The sequence below is a fragment of the Ursus maritimus genome, unplaced genomic scaffold, assembly GCF_017311325.1.
Source record: "Ursus maritimus isolate PB19 unplaced genomic scaffold, ASM1731132v1 scaffold_18, whole genome shotgun sequence".
In the NCBI taxonomy this organism is placed as follows: domain Eukaryota; kingdom Metazoa; phylum Chordata; class Mammalia; order Carnivora; family Ursidae; genus Ursus; species Ursus maritimus.
Window position 1 is genome coordinate 43,754,994 of NW_024424230.1, and position 18,499 is coordinate 43,773,492.

General features: G+C 37.0%; 1 protein-coding gene across 1 annotated transcript in view; it reads right to left on the reverse strand.

Moving 5' to 3' along the window:
* Positions 1–18,499, reverse strand: part of TAF4B (TATA-box binding protein associated factor 4b) — a 127,009-nt gene that overhangs the window by 101,010 nt on the left and 7,500 nt on the right. The window contains exons 2-6 of the mRNA XM_008692810.2: positions 10,634–10,779; positions 9,396–9,503; positions 5,958–6,119; positions 5,737–5,859; positions 2,451–2,540 (exon numbers count right to left, since the gene is read on the reverse strand). Coding sequence (XP_008691032.2) covers positions 2,451–2,540; positions 5,737–5,859; positions 5,958–6,119; positions 9,396–9,503; positions 10,634–10,779 — 629 coding nt within the window. The remainder of the gene's footprint in view (positions 1–2,450; positions 2,541–5,736; positions 5,860–5,957; positions 6,120–9,395; positions 9,504–10,633; positions 10,780–18,499) is intronic.

Genomic DNA, 18,499 nt, shown 5'->3' on the forward strand with positions numbered 1-18,499 from the left:
GTCCTGCATGGAGCTCCTTGCTCAGCAGGGAGCTTGCTTCTCCTTTCTGCTGCTCCCCCTGCTTGTGCTCTCTCTCTCTCTGACAAATAAATAAATAAAATCTTAAAAAAAGAAAACAAAATAAAACTAATACAAACAAGGTCAATTTCCTTAATTGAGCAAGAATATTGTCTGACGAGATTTTAAGTTGGGTCTCTCCTTGTATCTTTCTGAAAGAGTAAAGGCAGTTCTAACTAAAAAGTAGAACATTCTGCTTTTCATGCCTGGGTGTTTTGTTTGTTTTTGTTTTTGAGTAAGGGAAAAAAATAGAAAAGGAGGGAGACAGTAGGTTATCTTTTGATGAACTCAAGGGCTGTTTGGAAGTTTTCCTTATTGTGACACTTAAATAAAGGTAGTCTGACTGAATTTAAGAAGCAAATGAGAACCATTGTCCATTGTTCCTCCTTTCCTTTCCTTTTAGTTACATCTTTTACTTTTTTTTATTAAAAAGGATTGAGACGNNNNCTGAAGGTTTTCAAATATGTATATAATGGTAACAAAAGAAAGTAAGAAGCGGAGAGTCTCATAATCTTTTTCCAAACTTTAAAAATGGTGGAAAACAGCTGCTTTGGAAATATATGAACAAATGAAGTGATTTGATTAAATTTAAGCTAGAAATCTAATACGAAGGGATCCTGAGAAAAACACATTTGGAACAAATGTTAAAATAATTAGACTCAAAGAGACAATTATAAGAAATGTATATTATATTATCTCTTGATCAGCTGGCCAGAGGTTAAATGCTGAATCCCTCATCTCTATGCAACATTCAAAGCTCTCAAAAATGGGGGGGCAAAACTCTCAAGAAACGAATCACAAGGTTTAATAGGTCCTTAGAAAATACATACAAACCACAAAAACTTCATGGTGTAGTATTTGGTAACTTAAAGATAGTGTTATCTAGCAAGTAGAGTCAGATAGGATAAAATTCTGGACCTGTACGTTTGACAAAAAATTAGTTGACATAAACAGGTTTTATCTCTAAAATGGAAAATACTATAATATCTAGCACCTAGTAGTCTAAAAAACTGATATGAAAAATAAGCACATACAATGCAAATTAAAAGTAAAGTATCTAGCAAAGCATACGATGCATATTAAGAACCTACTGATTTCCTCCCTTCTCCCCCACAATGTCTCCAGTGAGTATGAAATATAGATAAATTTAAGAGTTGTGAGTGTCATGTAGACAACCTATAGCTCAAAGAACTTTTGCACTGAAGGGGATCTGAGGAAGAACCGCCTCTAATTTCTCAGTCAAGAGGATCATCCAAAAACAGGGCACTAGTCATTTGGTATTAGATATTATGCTGAACCTTCAACCTCCCTTTCTCCAGACCAAGTCTCCTCTAGCTAAAACATTCTCAATTTCTTTAGCCACATTTTATATCACATGATTGGCACCCTCCTAATCAATGTGCTCACCCTCCTAGTGACAGTTTCCATTATTTTAATATCCTTCTGAAAATGTGGTGCTCCATTTCCCTTGCCACTCTTTTTTAATGAGGCAATCAAAAGGAGCCTTCCACTGTGACGCCTCTCTCATCTCCTCTAGACAATTAAACCAGTTCTTTTTAATTTTTTTAAGATGTATTTATTTATTTATTTGGGGGAGAAAGAGAAAATGAGAGAGCAAGCATGAGCAGGAGGGGCAGAGGGAGAATCTTGAGCACGTTACACACTGAACCCGACATGGGGCTCGATCTCACAACCCTGAGATCAAGACCTGAACCGAAACCAAGAGTCGGACGTTCAACCAACTGCCCTACCCAGGCGCCCTAAACCAAATATTTCTAAAGGCCACTCCTCATTCCATTATTTCAAAATTTATGGGATGACTCTGCAGTTCACTATAATTCCAGTTCTTTAATGACTTTTTAAATTTCAACTTGATTCCTCTTCAGCTTCTAAGTATCCAAAAAAATAATTTTTTAGTCTCCTGTTATCAAAGTTACTGTTCTATGTCAAAATTCGATTTAATTCAATAAATCTTAGAAAAGAGTATGCTTACTAACAGTACAAATCAATTTTGAAAAATAACAGCTTTCCCATGAAATTTGGCACTGTTTGATTTATTATTTCTGGGAGAATATGAGTCAAAGCACAAGGACAAAGCACAAGGCCCTATTTTAAAGGAAAAGTCAAGCTTTTGAAGATGTAAGCATTACCAATATAATCCTTAAGTTATGGTCACAAATGACATGTTACTTTGGTTTTCCCAAAGTGTTCCAATCCAAAGAATATGGACTATGAATATTCTTAAGAGATACAACATTTGAGAGCTTTCTCCTACACTGTTAGTATTTTCACATAACTATCATATTGAAATATTCAGGATTCCAATTATTTTTAAAAATTATTTTAAGGTAATCTAACCCAAATAATTTCTTCAAAGTAACACATAACTTTACCTTAAGAAAAGGAACTAGGTGAGGCTGAGGTGAAGACTTGAGTTCAACATACAGCTGTCTAGTAAATTCTTCTGCTTCAATTTTTGCATCCTGAGGAACAGGAGAAAGAAAAATACTTTTAGGTTTACAAATATTTCAAAAAAGAGGAAAAGTGTTTAATTTATGATTGATGCAAGGAGGTAAAAAACCTACCTGTACTGTGAAAACTATAAGACATTAATGAAAGAAATTGAAGAGGACACAAATAAATGGAACCATATACTGTGTTTATGCACTGGAAGAATTAATACTGTTAAAATGTCCATACTGCCCCCAAAAATCTACAGTTTCAGAGCAATCCCTATCAAAATACCAACAGCATTTTTCACAGAACTAGAACAAATAATCCTAAAATTTGTATGGAACCACAAAAGACTCTGAACAGCCAAAGCAATCTGGAGAAAGAACAAAGCTGGAGGTATCGCAATCCCAGATTTCAAATTCTATTACAAAGCTATAATAATCAAAACAGTATGGTGAGGACACAAAAACAGACAGAGAGATCAATGGAACAGAATAGAGAGCTAAGAAATAAACCCACAATTATATGGTCAATTAATCTGCGACAAAGAAGGCAAGAATATACAACAGGGAACATATAGTCTCTTCAATAAATGGTGTTGGGAAAACTGGACAGCTATGTGCAAAAGAATGAAACTGGACCACTTTCTTAAACCATACCCAAAAATAAACTCAAAATGGATTAAGGACCTAAATGTGAGACCTAAAACTATAAAACTCCTAGAAGAAAACATAGGTGGTAACCCCTAGACATTAGCCTTAGCAATATTTTTCTGGATATGTCTTCTTAGGCAAAGGAAATAAAAGCAAAAATAAACTATTGAGACTACATCAAACTAAAAAGCTTTTGCAGATTAAACGAAACCATCAACAAAACAAAAAGGCAACTTACTGAATAGGGAGAAGATATTTGCAAATGACATATCTGATAAGGGGGTTAAGATCCAAAATACACAAAGAATTCATAGAACTCAATTACCAAAAATAATCTGCTTAAAAATAGACTGAGGACCTGAATACACATTTTTCTAAATAAGGCTTAGGATGGCCAACACACATGAAAAGATACTCAACATCGCTAATCAACAGGAAATGAAAATCAAAACCACAATGATATATTACCTCACACCAGTCAAAATGGCTAATATCAAAAGGACAAGAAATAACAAGTGTTGGCAAGGATGTAGAGAAAAGGAAACTCTTCTGCACTGTTGGCAGGCATATAAACTGGTGTAGTCACTGTGGAAAACAGTATGAAGGTTTCTCAAAAATTGTAAAATTGAAATAACACACGATTCAGTAATTCCACTTCTGGGTATTTACCCAAAGAAAACAAAAACACTAATTTGAAAAGATATATGCACTCCTATGTTTAGTGCAGCACTGTTTACAATAGCTAAGACATGAAAGCAACCTAAGTGTCCATTAATAGATGACTAGATAAAGGAGATGTGGTATATGCATACAATGGACTATTACTCAGCCATAAAATAGAATGAGCTCTTGCCACTCACAACATGGAAGGATTTATAGGGTATTACAGGAAGCGAAATAAGTCAGAGAAAGCCAAATACTAGAAGATTTCATAGATATGCGGAATTTAAAAAATGAGACAAACAGAAACGCAACACAGAGAACAAACTGGGGTGAGGAGTTGGGGGATGGGCAAAATAGGTGAGTGGTTAAAGAGGGGCAAACTTCCAGTTATAAAATAAGAAAATCAGAGGGAAAAAAAGTACAGCATAGGAAATATAACCAATAATGTTGTAATAACTTTTTATGGTGACAAATGGTAACTATACTTATGCCGTATTTTGTAATGTATACAATTGCCAAATCACTGTTCTACACCTGAAAGTAATATAATATTTGTTAACTATACTTCAATCAAAAATTAAAAATTTAAGTTACTTTAAATTTTTAAAAATGCTTAAGTTAAAAACTTGTTTATAGGACTTACAATTTTAAATATCTACAACAGTCTTGCCAAGTGGAAAACTAACCAGTTCAAACATGCTTTATTTCTAACAAATTATAGGTACCATAAAAAACAGTAGTAAAGAAGATATTTTAATATTTATAAATTATACTTGTTTTCCTGTGATATTTGAAATATACACATTTTCTGCAGGGAAAAAGGTGACTTTTTTTTTTTTTAGATTTTTATTTATTTATTTAACAGAGAGAGAGACAGCCAGAGAGAGAAACAGCCAGCGAGAGAGCATGCACAAGCAGGGGGAGCGGGAGATGAAGAAGCAGGCTCCCAGAGGAGCAGGGAGCCCAATGTGGGGCTCAATCCCCGGACTCTGGGATCACGCCCTGAGCCAAAGGCAGATGCTTAACGACTGAGCCACCCAGGTGCCCCAAAAGTGACCATTTTTATACAAAAAATACACAAAATTCTCACTATATGGTCAGAGAAATCTGTAGATTTTAGTAGTTCAAAAAATCCAAAATTGTATAATACCCTTAGCGTATTTAAGCATATAATATTCAGTATTTGCTAATTTCTACCTTCATCCGCTCTAATGTATCTAAGCAATTTACCTGAAAGAGGATATAAAAAGTAAATGATGTACAATTTGATAGCTAAAAAACACAGCATCTTAGAACGTGGGGGAATTCAAAAGTCACCACATTTATTACTCTTCTCATCTTACAGAAAAGGAAACTAAAACTTAAGAAAGTCACCTAACTTCCACAGGTTACAAAGTATGTTGTTTGGACTTACAGAACTGAATTTCATTATTTGTTGATGGCCTGGCTTTCTGGCATTCGCAATTCTAGTAACAATTTTTTATTTGACCAAACAGTCAACTTTCTCTCCAAGGCCTTTTTGTTTGTTTTAGAGAGAGAGAAAGAGTACATGCGAGGGCAGAGGAGCAGAGGGAGAGAGAGAATCCTCAAGCAGACACCCTGAGAGCATGGAGCCTGACAGAGGGCTTGATCCCAGGGCTCTGAGATCATGACCTGAGCCAAAACCAAAAGTCGGACATTCAACCAACTGAGACCCCCACCCACCCCTCGCTAAGGCCCTTTTTAAGCTAAAGCACACAGAAAGTAATATAACAGATTTACTTGTTTCAGATTTATTGTCATTACAAATTAAAAGCAAAGTTTATCTAAAAAAATCTATCTAAAATAAACCTCATTTAAAGATAAGTCCCATTTAAAACACTGTTCTACAAATCCTTACATAATTTAAGCTTTCATAATACTAACTTACCAAAAGTTGTTCTACCAGTTTCTTCACATTCTGCCCCATTTCTGGGGACTGTGATCCACTGCATGCTAGCTTTATTAACATTGCAAGGAAGTTCTTACATTTCTTCACATTTTCTAGCATTGCCTAAATAGAGAAATATAAACACAAATGTTAGCTGGAAAACAGAATTCAAGAAAATCTGTAAAGAGCTGTACTCATGGAAGATCGAAGGGAAAGCTTACCGGAGAAAGACTCGTCTGAGCAGCTGCTGAGTTTTCTGCTTTGAGACTGGGCTCATTTGAGGGGGCAGCAGATGCTCCCAAACTTGAAGGCTTCGGGGTAGTTACAGAATTCAACGGTTTTACAGGAGTAACTGTGACAACATTGGTTGGCACAGCTACAGACTGAAATTAAAAGTAGTGCACATTTAGATATTTATTACTATGAATTGTATCACAGCGGGTGCCTCATTTCACACTTATCAGACTACAAATGGATCTTGACATCTTTGCTTTCATGTTATGCTCTACTAGTTTAAGGCAACGGAACACTGTTGTAAGAGCTCTGGATTTCAGTAGATCTGGTTTTCATTCTCATCTACCTACCTACTTTATTTTCTTTATGTTCAATTAGCCAACATATCTACCTACCTACTTTTCGCTGACACCTACTGAGTGTTGACCTTGAGCAAGTTACTTATCTTGCTAATTCTTTGATTCCTGTCTGTAAAAAAACAAGGATAGAAATGGTACCTCCCTACTCTCCTAGGGTTGTTTGTGAAAACCAGTACCAAGCGCATGGTCCTCAAAACACATTATTAATACTTCTCTAAAAATTTGAAATAGTAAGTCTTCATACGAAAATATAGAATATCCTATTCTGTAAATTTCTGCTTCTTCTTAAGTATAAAGCAGAGAAATTTACTGATCATCTCATCTTCAGATAAGCTGCTTTTATGTAGACTATTAGAGTAAGCATACTGAATATTACAAACTGTGATATCTTATTTTCACACTGAAAAGAATTTTGGTTGTCTTCCACCTTCTATTGAAATGAGGTGTGATTATAGCACCACCTGCAGGATAAAAAGTTTAATACAGGAAATCACAAGTCGGGCAATAACTTAGACAACTCTAATAAGATAAGCAAAAATCTTATTTTAAAACAAACACTGAAAGTTACAGAACATGAGTCAAGTTTGAGGGTGATGGGGGAGACAACAGTGTTTACAACTGACCCAGAAAACTGAACATTGCACCATCATTTTAATTTAAATATTTGTATTCTAGAGGCGTACAACACAAAAAGGTCCGATTGTGATCACCTTCAAGAAAATTTCCTTTGGTAACAGTCACAATAAGTGAATTCAAGTGTACCAAAATTTCCCGCTTTACAAAGACTGGAGCATATATTAGATGAAGCAAGTTTAAAGGGTAAAATGGGGGAAAAATTAAAAACACTGATTAATGATGAAGACTAGAATGATGAAATGTTAAGCAAAAAAGGTAAATTTAAAAACTGCACCTAAGTTAGCAAAATATTATTAAAGTAGATCTCAAGGCAACAATAAAAATGAGTCACCTTCCTATTCCTAGCCTTAGTGTTGCTCTCCAAGGACAACTACTGTGCAGTTTCTCTGAATCCTTTTGGAGACTGCCTAATAAACTTTTTTTTTTTCAGGTTAATCTACAGTAATTAAATACCCTTTCTTCAGTGAGTCTGTATTTATACTCTGATGTTAACTCCTTGTACTACTATATTAAAGAAAGCATAATCTAAAACTTTAGTTAGTGATTATGATTACCTTTCTGGACCAATGGGAAGGGTTCCTCTCCCTTACGAAGCAAAATAAGGCTCAATGAAATGTGAGCTCAGGAAAAGCATCCTATTTTTTTGTGAACAAAGGAAGCATTTATGGCATTTCTACTTTCCTTTTAAATATTTTATTATCTCTAGTACAAAGTCTGTCCTTCATAGCTCTTTCTAATATAGCTACTAGCTGTACCTTACCAGATACCTACACCTTCCATGCCAACTCTTCCTCTTAAGAGGCACAGGGAGGCACACAATCCCAGTCTTACTCTACCTACATAATCCCACTGCAGTCATGGATGGACCATCTTAAACTCAACTGGAACTCCTGATATTATAGACCAATGCATTGTATTTCCACGCTTTGCAAGACCACACCTGGCGCTGATTATGAATGTCTGGGGGGCGTGACCTAGAAGCTGGCAGCCTAGTAAAGTATCAGAACAGCCTGCAGAGGACACAGGTGAAGTGCAAGAGGCAATACTCAAAGAAGATGGAATTCCATCCTCCAAGATTAAGTGTAAACTATATCAAGAAACTTTACGGTACTATGTCTCCAATAGGACAAATACATGAAAACCAAGGAACAGAGGAGCAGTGGGATGAATGAAACCACTTATCATCACTCCCAAAGACACAATGGGGGACCCTGTGCTTCCCATTTCTGCCCACAGGGAACACACTTTCACCAGAGGACAAAGCAAGAGTTCCCATAAACTAGACACCATGGGTGCCTCCTGGGTACTTCAGGTTCCTAGTGTCCAGGGAACAGCAGTAAAGAATCATTATCACGGCAGGAGTAATTGACCTGACACCTGGAGTAGGTAGGCTATTACACAATGGAGACTGAGAAGACTACCTGTGGTAAATCCAGGTGATCCATTTAAATGCCTGCTGGTGTTTCCTCGCCCAATTGTTATGATCAATGGACAAGTACAGCAACTCTTGCCTCAAGACAGCATGGCAATTAGGACCTCAGTTTCTCAGAGATGAAGGTCTGGTCACACTACCAGTTAAGTTACCAAGACCAGCAGAGTTATTAATTGAGAATGGAGGGAACCTAGAATGAACAGGATAGTAAAGGAGGGAGATGATGAGTATCAGCCACAATGGGGAGGACTGCAATTCATCCTAGTAACCTCCTCTTCTTTGTTTCCCCAAGGAACAGACCCACTGGAATCACAAAAGATCTGGTGTCTAACATTTTTAAGGAAGCAGATCCCAGTGACATAAGGAGTAAACTGTGATACACCATTACAAGGAAATCTGTGTTTTTCCAGCCGTTGGGAATGCCCACAGATGTCAGTTCTTTCAGGGTTTGTCTCAACTAGAGAGAATTACCTTGCCCAACAGCACAACTCTCCTTGTGGAGTTGACATCCAGTGACGTATCACAGAGGGGGAATTAAGGCCCAGCTGACCAACGCAGTAGAATAACTCGGACAGGCCATATTTCCTCCAGTGTTCTGCACCCAGCTGGGAGAGGCTTTACTGGGCCTGCATCTAGGTCAAAGTCTTACTCTCCTTCCCTTCCACAGATATTGATAACTAATAAATGTCTCCTACGTCAAAATTCTGTCCCAGCAACTATTTCTAGACACTCTGACACATGACTACTACATGTATTTGTATTAACTTAATACATTCAAGTAAAACTGATATTTCAAGAATATACACCATGTTTATCTTATCTTTTCCACACCTCCAACAGTTCCCACTTTGGTTTAAGTGTCAGCAAATATCACTGAATTGCTTTCTTCAAGGTCACATGGTCACTGTGGCAACTTACACATCTGGCAGGAAATAGCTAAATGAGAAAGATGAGAGAAAAACCAGTGCGTGCATGGACACAAGTCAGTCACAACTTACTTGTACTGAGGAAGGCTTCGGTACAGTGGTTACCACAGTAGTTCCTATTTGTGCCAATTTTTTAACAGGTGCCACTGCCACTTTCTTAATTAACTGTGAACTAGAATTCTGGGGGGGTGGACAGGGGAGGGAGGAGAGGTAATAGAGTCATCACCATTAGTAATTTTAAATCAATCAGTACTACGATAAACATTAAACATTAAAACACTTTACCATAGCAAGCTTCTTTGTTATAACTGGCTTTACAACCTTATAGGTTTTAAGCACATTCTCCACTATGAACTTAACTGGTCAATTAGCCAATTGACACCCATTTCATATTCCTAAGGAGGCAACTGATTTAACAAATAAATATCACAGTAATTTAGCATTAAAATCTTTGGCTCATAGAGAAAATAAATGGATTCTTATTTATCATCTAATTATAAACAAAAATCTGCTAACCTATCTTCTTAACTCACAGCAGTCAGATAAAGCAAACTAGAAAGGAAAGGAGCAGCTGCCATTGAAAGATACAGTAACAGAGAAAATGGTCGAGAACTTAAAACCAAATACTAGGAAAGCACAAAATGGGGGCTACTGGGGAAAGCGGACAGAACTGGCAAAGAATTATTACCACAGAATACTATGCAATCCTTCTTTAGGACGAGCCTGACTCATCAAGAAAATGTTATACTACATTCAGCATTTTTTATTTTACCAAAGAAAAACACCACTTTCATTTTATTTTTTTTCTTTCTCTTTTTTGCCATAAAAAAATTTTTTTTAAATCTGTGGCACACAAGATAAATTTTAGTTACCTGGAAAAATTATCATGTATGTAAAATTAACCATTTTCTAACACCAACTAATGAAATATGATGGATTTCTGAATTTCTTAAAAGTCATTTCTGTAAGATATGTATGCAAATGAATAGTGTAAACTGTAGTGTTAATATTTTACCACAAATGAAAACTGAAACAGAATGATCATTTTCTTTCCACTGAGAGATACAAATAGCCCTTTGAACATTCCCTTGAGGACTATAAAATCTTTGAGTATGAAGACTGAATCATTATTATTTTAGCAATTACCAAATGACAAAACCAAACCCCTTAATTAACATGTTCAAAGACAGTGGCTTAATTCAAAAAGTTGAGTAGAATCATCTATTATTTTTATTGACAAGTACACACACATTTATGTGAAGAAAACAGCTGGAAAATTAAGGAGGATAAAAAAAACTAAGGTATATTACCGGCATTGTACAGATTTTGACTGTATGAGTATTCGTTGGTACAGCTGGCCTTGAAGTTATGTTAGTAGTGGTCTCTGTTCTTGTCACAGCTTGCTGAGGAGATACTAACATCAACTGGCCACTGTTACTTTTGATCAAAACTGTTCCTAGAGTTAAAAGAAAACAAAATATGACTTCAAAGCTAATAAATGAAACAATCATCATATATTTTGTGTTCTGACCATTTCTTTCAACACTGTAAAATGCTCTGAATAAGTGATTAATACATACCGAATTCCACGTATACTAACTATTATACAATGTGGAAATGTTTTCACTCAAAGCTACTTAAAAGAAGCCAAAACACTTCTCCTTCATGACATCAAACTATAAAACTACAGTGAGTAATGGAACCAGACTACACAAAGTGACCAATGGAATAAATTGGAGGATTCCAAAATAGACTCATACAGATATGTCATATCAAATTCTCCTAAGAGGCCCTGCAGATTAGTGGCCTAGCTCTAATTTCCCAGACAGAACCAGAAAAACAACAACAACAGCAACAAAAACTAAGAAGGGCCCTCTTGATGTCAGAACAAACCTCAAACAATAACCTCAAAAATTATCCCTGTAAAGGAGTCTAAATTTAATTGGATCAGACTATGGAGCAAGTTGGGCCCTATGGCATTGTTGAAAACAATAGGGTAACTGGCTGGCAAAGGTAGAGCCTAACACCTGGTTGTAATACCAACAAAGAGACACAGCTTAATAGAGAAATCAGAGAAAGAGAAAGTCAAAGAGAGCCCTGTCATCCCAGGGTGGCTAAGCTTATGCCTGGTTGTGCCCTCTGAGGAGCAACATCAAAGGCTTCCCACTGTGGGGAAAAATAGACTTCATTGGAATAAGTCAGTCATATATTTAAAAACAAACAAACAAGCAAACAACAACAATACACTCAAAGGAACAGGGGGCAGTATCCAGAGTTGCTACAATATATTAAATTTTTTAAGATTTTATTTATTTATTTATTTATTTTTTGGGGGGTACAGGAGAGAAGCAGACTCCCTGTTGAGCAGGGAGTCCAACGCAGGGCTCAATCCCAGGACCCTGAGATCATGACCTGAGCCGAAGGCAGACACTTAACCCACTGAGCCACACAGGCGCCCCAATATATTAATTCTGAATAACAAGTTACACAACATGCAAAGAAAAAGACTTTAAGTATGAAAGGCAGGGAAAAAATCAGGCAACAAAACCACCTGTGAGAAGGACTGGTTGTCAGCTAATAACAAAAACTTCAAAGTAAAGGTTATAAATATGTTCAAAAGACTAAAGGAGACCATGCGTAAACAAGCAAAAGAAGGTATGATGATATGATCAAATAGAGACTATTGCTAGAAAGACAGATCTTAGAAAAAAATTACTTCTGTAGTTAAAAATACAGCAACAAAAAAGAAAAAGAACTAGAGGGGCTCAACAGTGAAACTAAGTAAGTAGAAGAAAGATCAGTGAACTTGAAGATAGATCAACAGAGATTATTAAATCCAAAGAATGGAGAGAGAAAAGAATGAAGAAAAATGAACAGAGGCTCAGAGAAACGTGGACCACTGATAAGCACTGCAACATAGGCATAATGTGAGTACCAGAGAGGGAGGACAAGAGAAACAGAAAGGGAGAGATAAAGAAACAGAAAATATTCAAAGAAATAATAGCTGACAACTCCCCAGCTCTGATGAAGAATAATTCAGATGTCCAAATAGCTCAACAAACTCTAATACATTCAAAGAGATCCACACCAAGATACGTCATAATAAAAACGTTCGACTATTCAAAGAAAATTTTGAGAACGGCAAGAGAAAAATGACTCATTATTTACAAGAGAACCCCAACAGGATTAACAGCTGACCTCTCATCAGAAACAATGGAGGCCAGAAGGCAGTGAAATGACATATTCCACTTGCTGAAAGGCAAAAAAAAAGAAAGAAAGAAAAAGAAAAAATTCAACTAACAATCAGATATCCATTAAAAATATCTTTCAAGGGATGCCTGAGTGGCTCAGTTGCTTGAACATCTGCCTTCAGCTCAGGTCATGATCCCAGGGTCCTGGGATTGAGTCCTGCATTGGGCTCCTTGCTCAGCAGGGAGCCTGCTTCTCCCTCTGCCTGCCACTCCCACGCTTAAGCTCTCTCTCTCTCACAAAGAAATAAAATCTTAAAAAAAATAAAAATAAAAATATCTTTCAAAATTGAAGGCAAAATAAAGACATTCCCAGATAGGGGTGCCTGGGTGGCTCAGTAGGTTAAGCGTTTGCCTTCGGCTCGGGTCATGATCCCAGGGTCCTGGGATCAAGCTCCACATTGGGCTTTCTGCTCGGCGGGGAGCCTGCCTCTTCCTCTCCCTCTGCCTGCTGCTCCCCCTGCTTGTGCTCTCTTTTTCTCTCTCTGTCAAATAAATAAATAAAATCTTAAAAAAAAAAAAAAAGAAGAAGAAGACATTCCCAGATAAAAACTGAGTGGATTGGTTGGCTAGCAGACACACTATACAAGAAACACTAAATAAAGCTGTCCAGGCTCAAAGCAAGTGATCCCAGGTAGTAATTAAAATTCACATGAAAATGAGAAAGGGCACTTGTAAAGGTAATTATATAATTTGACAATATAAATGCCTATTAATTCTGCTTTCTTCTCTTAATTTCTTTAAAAAAATTGTATGGAACTATAGACACATAATTATGTTTTTGGACCCATAACATAAAAATGTAATATGTTTGTGAATAACAGCAGAAAGGAAGTGGGTGGGGGGCGCCTGGGTGGCACAGCGGTTAAGCGTCTGCCTTTGGCTCAGGGCGTGATCCTGGCGTTATGGGATCGAGCCCCACATCAGGCTCCTCTGCTATGAGCCTGCTTCTTCCTCTCCCACTCCCCCTGCTTGTGTTCCCTCTCTCGCTGGCTGTCTCTATCTCTGTTGAATAAATAAATAAAATCTTAAAAAAAAAAAAAAAGAAAGGAAGTGGGTGGGACTAAAGTTGTATCACACTAAGGAAATGACTTGGTTGAAAACAAATGAAGAAAACCAGAAACGGTAACTAAGAAAGTAATAAAACAAATGCTATGAATATGTCCTTGTGCTTCTTTCTTCTGTCAGTTTCTTTAAAAAACATAAAGTTACATAAGGTAATAATTACAACAAGGTATTGTTAGGTTTCTAACATATCTAGATGTCCTATGTAGAGCAATAATAGCACAAATATAAAAAAGTGGGAGGAAAATGAGCTAAATAGAAATGTTTCTATATCTCACCCAAATAAGTTATTTGTGAAATAAATTCTTTTAGAATTTATTAGATATATATATGCATAATATGTATTAGATGTATTTTGTAACCTCTGGAACCACTAAAAATATATATTGAAAAATTATAAAGGAAACAAAGTGTCACACTAGAAAACATTCACTTAATGGAAAGGAAAGCAGGAAAAAAGGAATACGGGAACAAAAAGGAGAGGCAATCTATAGAAACAAAAATAAATGGCAGACCTAAACCTAATTATATAGTAACATTACCTGTTAATGGATTAAATAATCCACACAAAAGGCAAAAGTGTCAAACCAGACCAAAAAAAGGTAAGATCCAACTATATGCTGCCTACAGGAGACATACTTTAGGCTCAAATATAAAACAAAGTTGAAAGTAAATGACATATCATACAACAGCAACCATAAGAAAGCTAGTGTGGCCATACTAACATCACACAAAATAGTCTAAAAGTGTTACTAGAGATAAAGAGGTGGCATTTTATAATTGATAAAACACCCAACAGATCAGGAATATTAACAATTATAAACATATATGCAACAAAAAACAGCCCAACATACATGAAGCAAAAGCTGACATAAAGGAAGAGAAAAATAGAAATTCAATAATAGTTGAGAGACTTAAATACCCCACTTTCAACAAAGGATAGCCAACTATATAGAAGATCAACAAGGAAATCAAATACTTGAACAATACTATAAACCAATGAACCTGCAACGCATATATAGAGTACTCCACCCAGCATTCTTCTTAAGTGCACATGGTACATTCTCAGGATAGACCACATGCTAGGACATAAAACAAGCCCCAGTAAACTTTAAAAGACCAAAATCAGACAATGTATAGTCTCCAACTACACTGGAATGAAATTCGAAATCAGCAACAAAAAGAAATTGGGGGATCTCACAAATATTAAGAAATTAATTACTCCGGGGCACCTGGGTGGCACAGCAGTTAAGCGTCTGCCTTCGGCTCAGGGCGTGATCCCGGCGTTATGGAATCGAGCCCCACATCAGGCTCCTCCGCTATGAGCCTGCTTCTTCCTCTCCCACTCCCCCTGCTTGTGTTCCCTCTCTCGCTGGCTGTCTCTATCTCTGTCGAATAAATAAATAAAATCTTTAAAAAAAAAAAAAAGAAATTAATTACTCCTAAGTAGTCATTTGTCAATGAAGAAATCACAAGGGAAATTGGAAAATACCTTGAAATGAGTGAAAATGAAGACATATTAAACCAAAATTTATGGAATGCAGATAAAGCAGTGCTTAGAGGGACATTTATAGTTACAAATGGTGGTATTTAAAAAGAGGGGTGCCTGGGTGGCTCAGTAAATTAAGCATCCCAACTCCTGATTTTGGCTCAAGTCATGATCTCAAGGTCCCGAGATTGCTCAAGCCCTGCGTTGGGCTCTGTGCTGGGTGTGGAGCCTGCTTAAGATTCTCTCTCTCCCAAGGGGATCCCTCCTACATTGTTGGTGGGAATGCAAGTTGGTACAGCCACTCTGGAAAACAGTGTGGAGGTCCCTTCAAAAGTTAAAAATTGAGCTACCCTATGATCCAGCCATTGCACTACTGGGTGTTTACCCCAAAGATACAGACGTAGTGAAGAGAAGGGCCATATGCACCCCAATGTTCATAGCAGCAATGTCCACAATAGCTAAATCGTGGAAGGAGCCGAGATGCCCTTCAACAGATGACTGGATTAAGAAGTTGTGGTCCATATATACAATGGAATATTACTCAGCTATCAGAAAGAACGAATTCTCAACATTTGCTGCAACATGGACGGCACTGGAGGAGATAATGCTAACTGAAATAAGTCAAGCAGCGAAAGACAACTATCATATGATTTCTCTCATCTATGGAACATAAGAACTAGGATGATCAGTAGGGGAAGAAAGGGATAAAGAAAGGGGGGTAATCAGAAGGGGGAATGAAACATGAGAGACTATGGACTATGAGAAACAAACTGAGGACTTCAGAGGGGAGGCATTAAAAAAAAAAAAAAAAGATTCTCTCTCTCCCTTTCCCTCTCTGCCCCTCCCCCTACCTCACCCCCTATTCCTCCCTCCCTCTCTTAACAAAGAAGATTCAAAGGGTGCCTGCCTGGTGGCTCAGTCTTAAAACTAAGAACCTTACTCTTGATCTTAGCTCAGGTCTTGATCTCAAGGTCATGAGTTCAAGCTCCACTGCCTGTGGAGCCTACACACACACACACACACACACACACAAAAGGGAAGATTCAATAACTTAAAATTCCATATTAAGATACTGGAGGAAAGGGGCACCTGGGTGGCTCAACTGGTTAAGCATCTGCCTTGGCTCAGGTCACGATCCCAGAGCCCCGCATAGGGCTGGATTCTCAGCAGGGAGCCTGCTTCTCCCTCTCCCGCGGCCTACCACTCCCCCTGACTGTTCTCTGTCTCTGTCTCTCTCTTTCTCTCTGTCAAATAAATAAATAAAATCTTAAAAAAAAAAAAAAAAGATACTGGGGGGGGAAGCAAAATAAAAACTGACGGAAGCAGATGAAAGAAATTAATAAAGATTAGAGCAGAGGTAGAGAGTATAAAAACAATTGAGAAAAACAAAAACAAAAACTGATTCTGGGAAAAAAACCAACAAAACTTAAAAACATTTACCAAACTGACTAAGAAAAAAGGAGAGAAGGCTCAAACTACTAAAATCAGGAATGAAAGAAGGGACATTACCACTACCTTACAGAAAGAAGGATAATAAGGGAATAATACTATGAAAAATTGTAAGCCAATAAATTAGATGTCTTAAATGAAATGGACAAATTCCTAAAAACAAAAAACTACAGTAACTGACTTGAGAAAGTAGGCAACGTAGGGGCGTCTGCGTGGCTCATTTGGTTAAATGTCTGCTTCGGCACAGGTCATGATCCCAGAGTTCTGGGATGGAGCCCCGTATCGGGCTCCAGGCTGAGTAGGGAGCCAGCTTCTCCTTCTCCCTCCTCCCCACTTGTGCTCTCTCTCTCTCCACTCTCTCCCACTCCTCTGAAATAAATAAAATCCTAAAAAAAGAAAAGAAAAGAAAATATGCAACCTGAAGAGGTCTCTAACAAATGAATTTAATAACTAATCAAAAAAAGTATCCATAAGATTAGCCCAGGTCCAGATGGCTTCACTGGTGAATTCTACCAGACATCCAAGAAAAAATTAATACCAATCATTCACAAACTCTTCCAAAAAGTAGAAAGAAGGAAACATGTCTCAACTCCTTCTGTAAGGTCAGTAGTACCCTGATACCAAAACCATATAAAGACATCACAAAAAAACTAAAGACTAATATGCATTATAAATATAGATGCAGAAAGTCCCAACAAAGTACTAGCAAAGTGAATACAGCAGAACAAAAAAGTGTTATACTCCATCAAGTAATATTTATCTCAGTGTGGAAGGCTGGTCTAACAAACAAACAGTACTGTAAAACAGCATATCAATATAGGACAAAAACCCCATGATCATCTCAACAGATGCAGAAAAAGCATTTAACAAAATCTAACTCCCTTTTTCATGATGAAAACACTCAAGAAAATAGGAATAAAAGCAAACTTCCTCAACCTGGTAAAAGAGATCTACAAAAAACTCACACCTACCATCACATTTTTTTTTTATTTTAATGATTTTTTATTATATTATGTTAGTCACCATACAGTACATCCCCGGTTTCCGAGGTAAGGCTCGATGATTCATTAGTTCGGTATAACAGCCAGTGCACCATGCAATACATGCCCTCCTTACTACCCATCACCGGTATATCCCATTCCCCCACCCCCCCTCCCCTCTGAGGTCCTCAGTTTGTTTCTCATAGTCCATAGTCTCTCATGTTTCATTCCCCCTTCTGATTATCCCCCCTTTCTTTATCCCTTCTACCATCACATTTAATGGTGAAAGACTAAATGCTTTCCCTTAAGATGAGGAATAAGACAAAGATACCTGTGATGAGGAAATGAGACAAGAATGCCTCCAATCACTAGTTCTATTCAACACTGTACTGAGAGTTCTAACCAGAGCAATTAAGCAAGAAAATGAAATAAAAGGCATCCAAAGAAAGAAGTAAAACTATCTATTCACAGATAATACGATCTTCTATGTAGAAATCCTAACAAATCCACAAAATAACTATTAAAACTAACAAGTTCAGTTAGGCAGCACGATACAAAATCAATGTATAAAAATCAGCTGTATTTTTATACATTTGCAATGAATGACTAAACGGAACAAAGAAAACAATTCCATTTACAATAGCACCAAAAAGAATAATATACTGATAAATTTAACAAAATAAGTATACCACCAATACTCTGGAAACTACAAAATGCTGTTGAAAGAAATTAAAGAAGATCTAGATAAATGGAAAGACACACCATATTTGTGGATGAAGAGACTTAATACCTACCTTCCAAGATTGTTAACAGGATTAAATGAGACAATACTTTCAAGCAGGCTTTTGAATTTTAAACTTATCAATAGTAGTAATAACAACTGCTATTAACACCAAAAGGTCCACAATTCAAACTTTTCTTCAACTAAATACTCCAAACATCAGC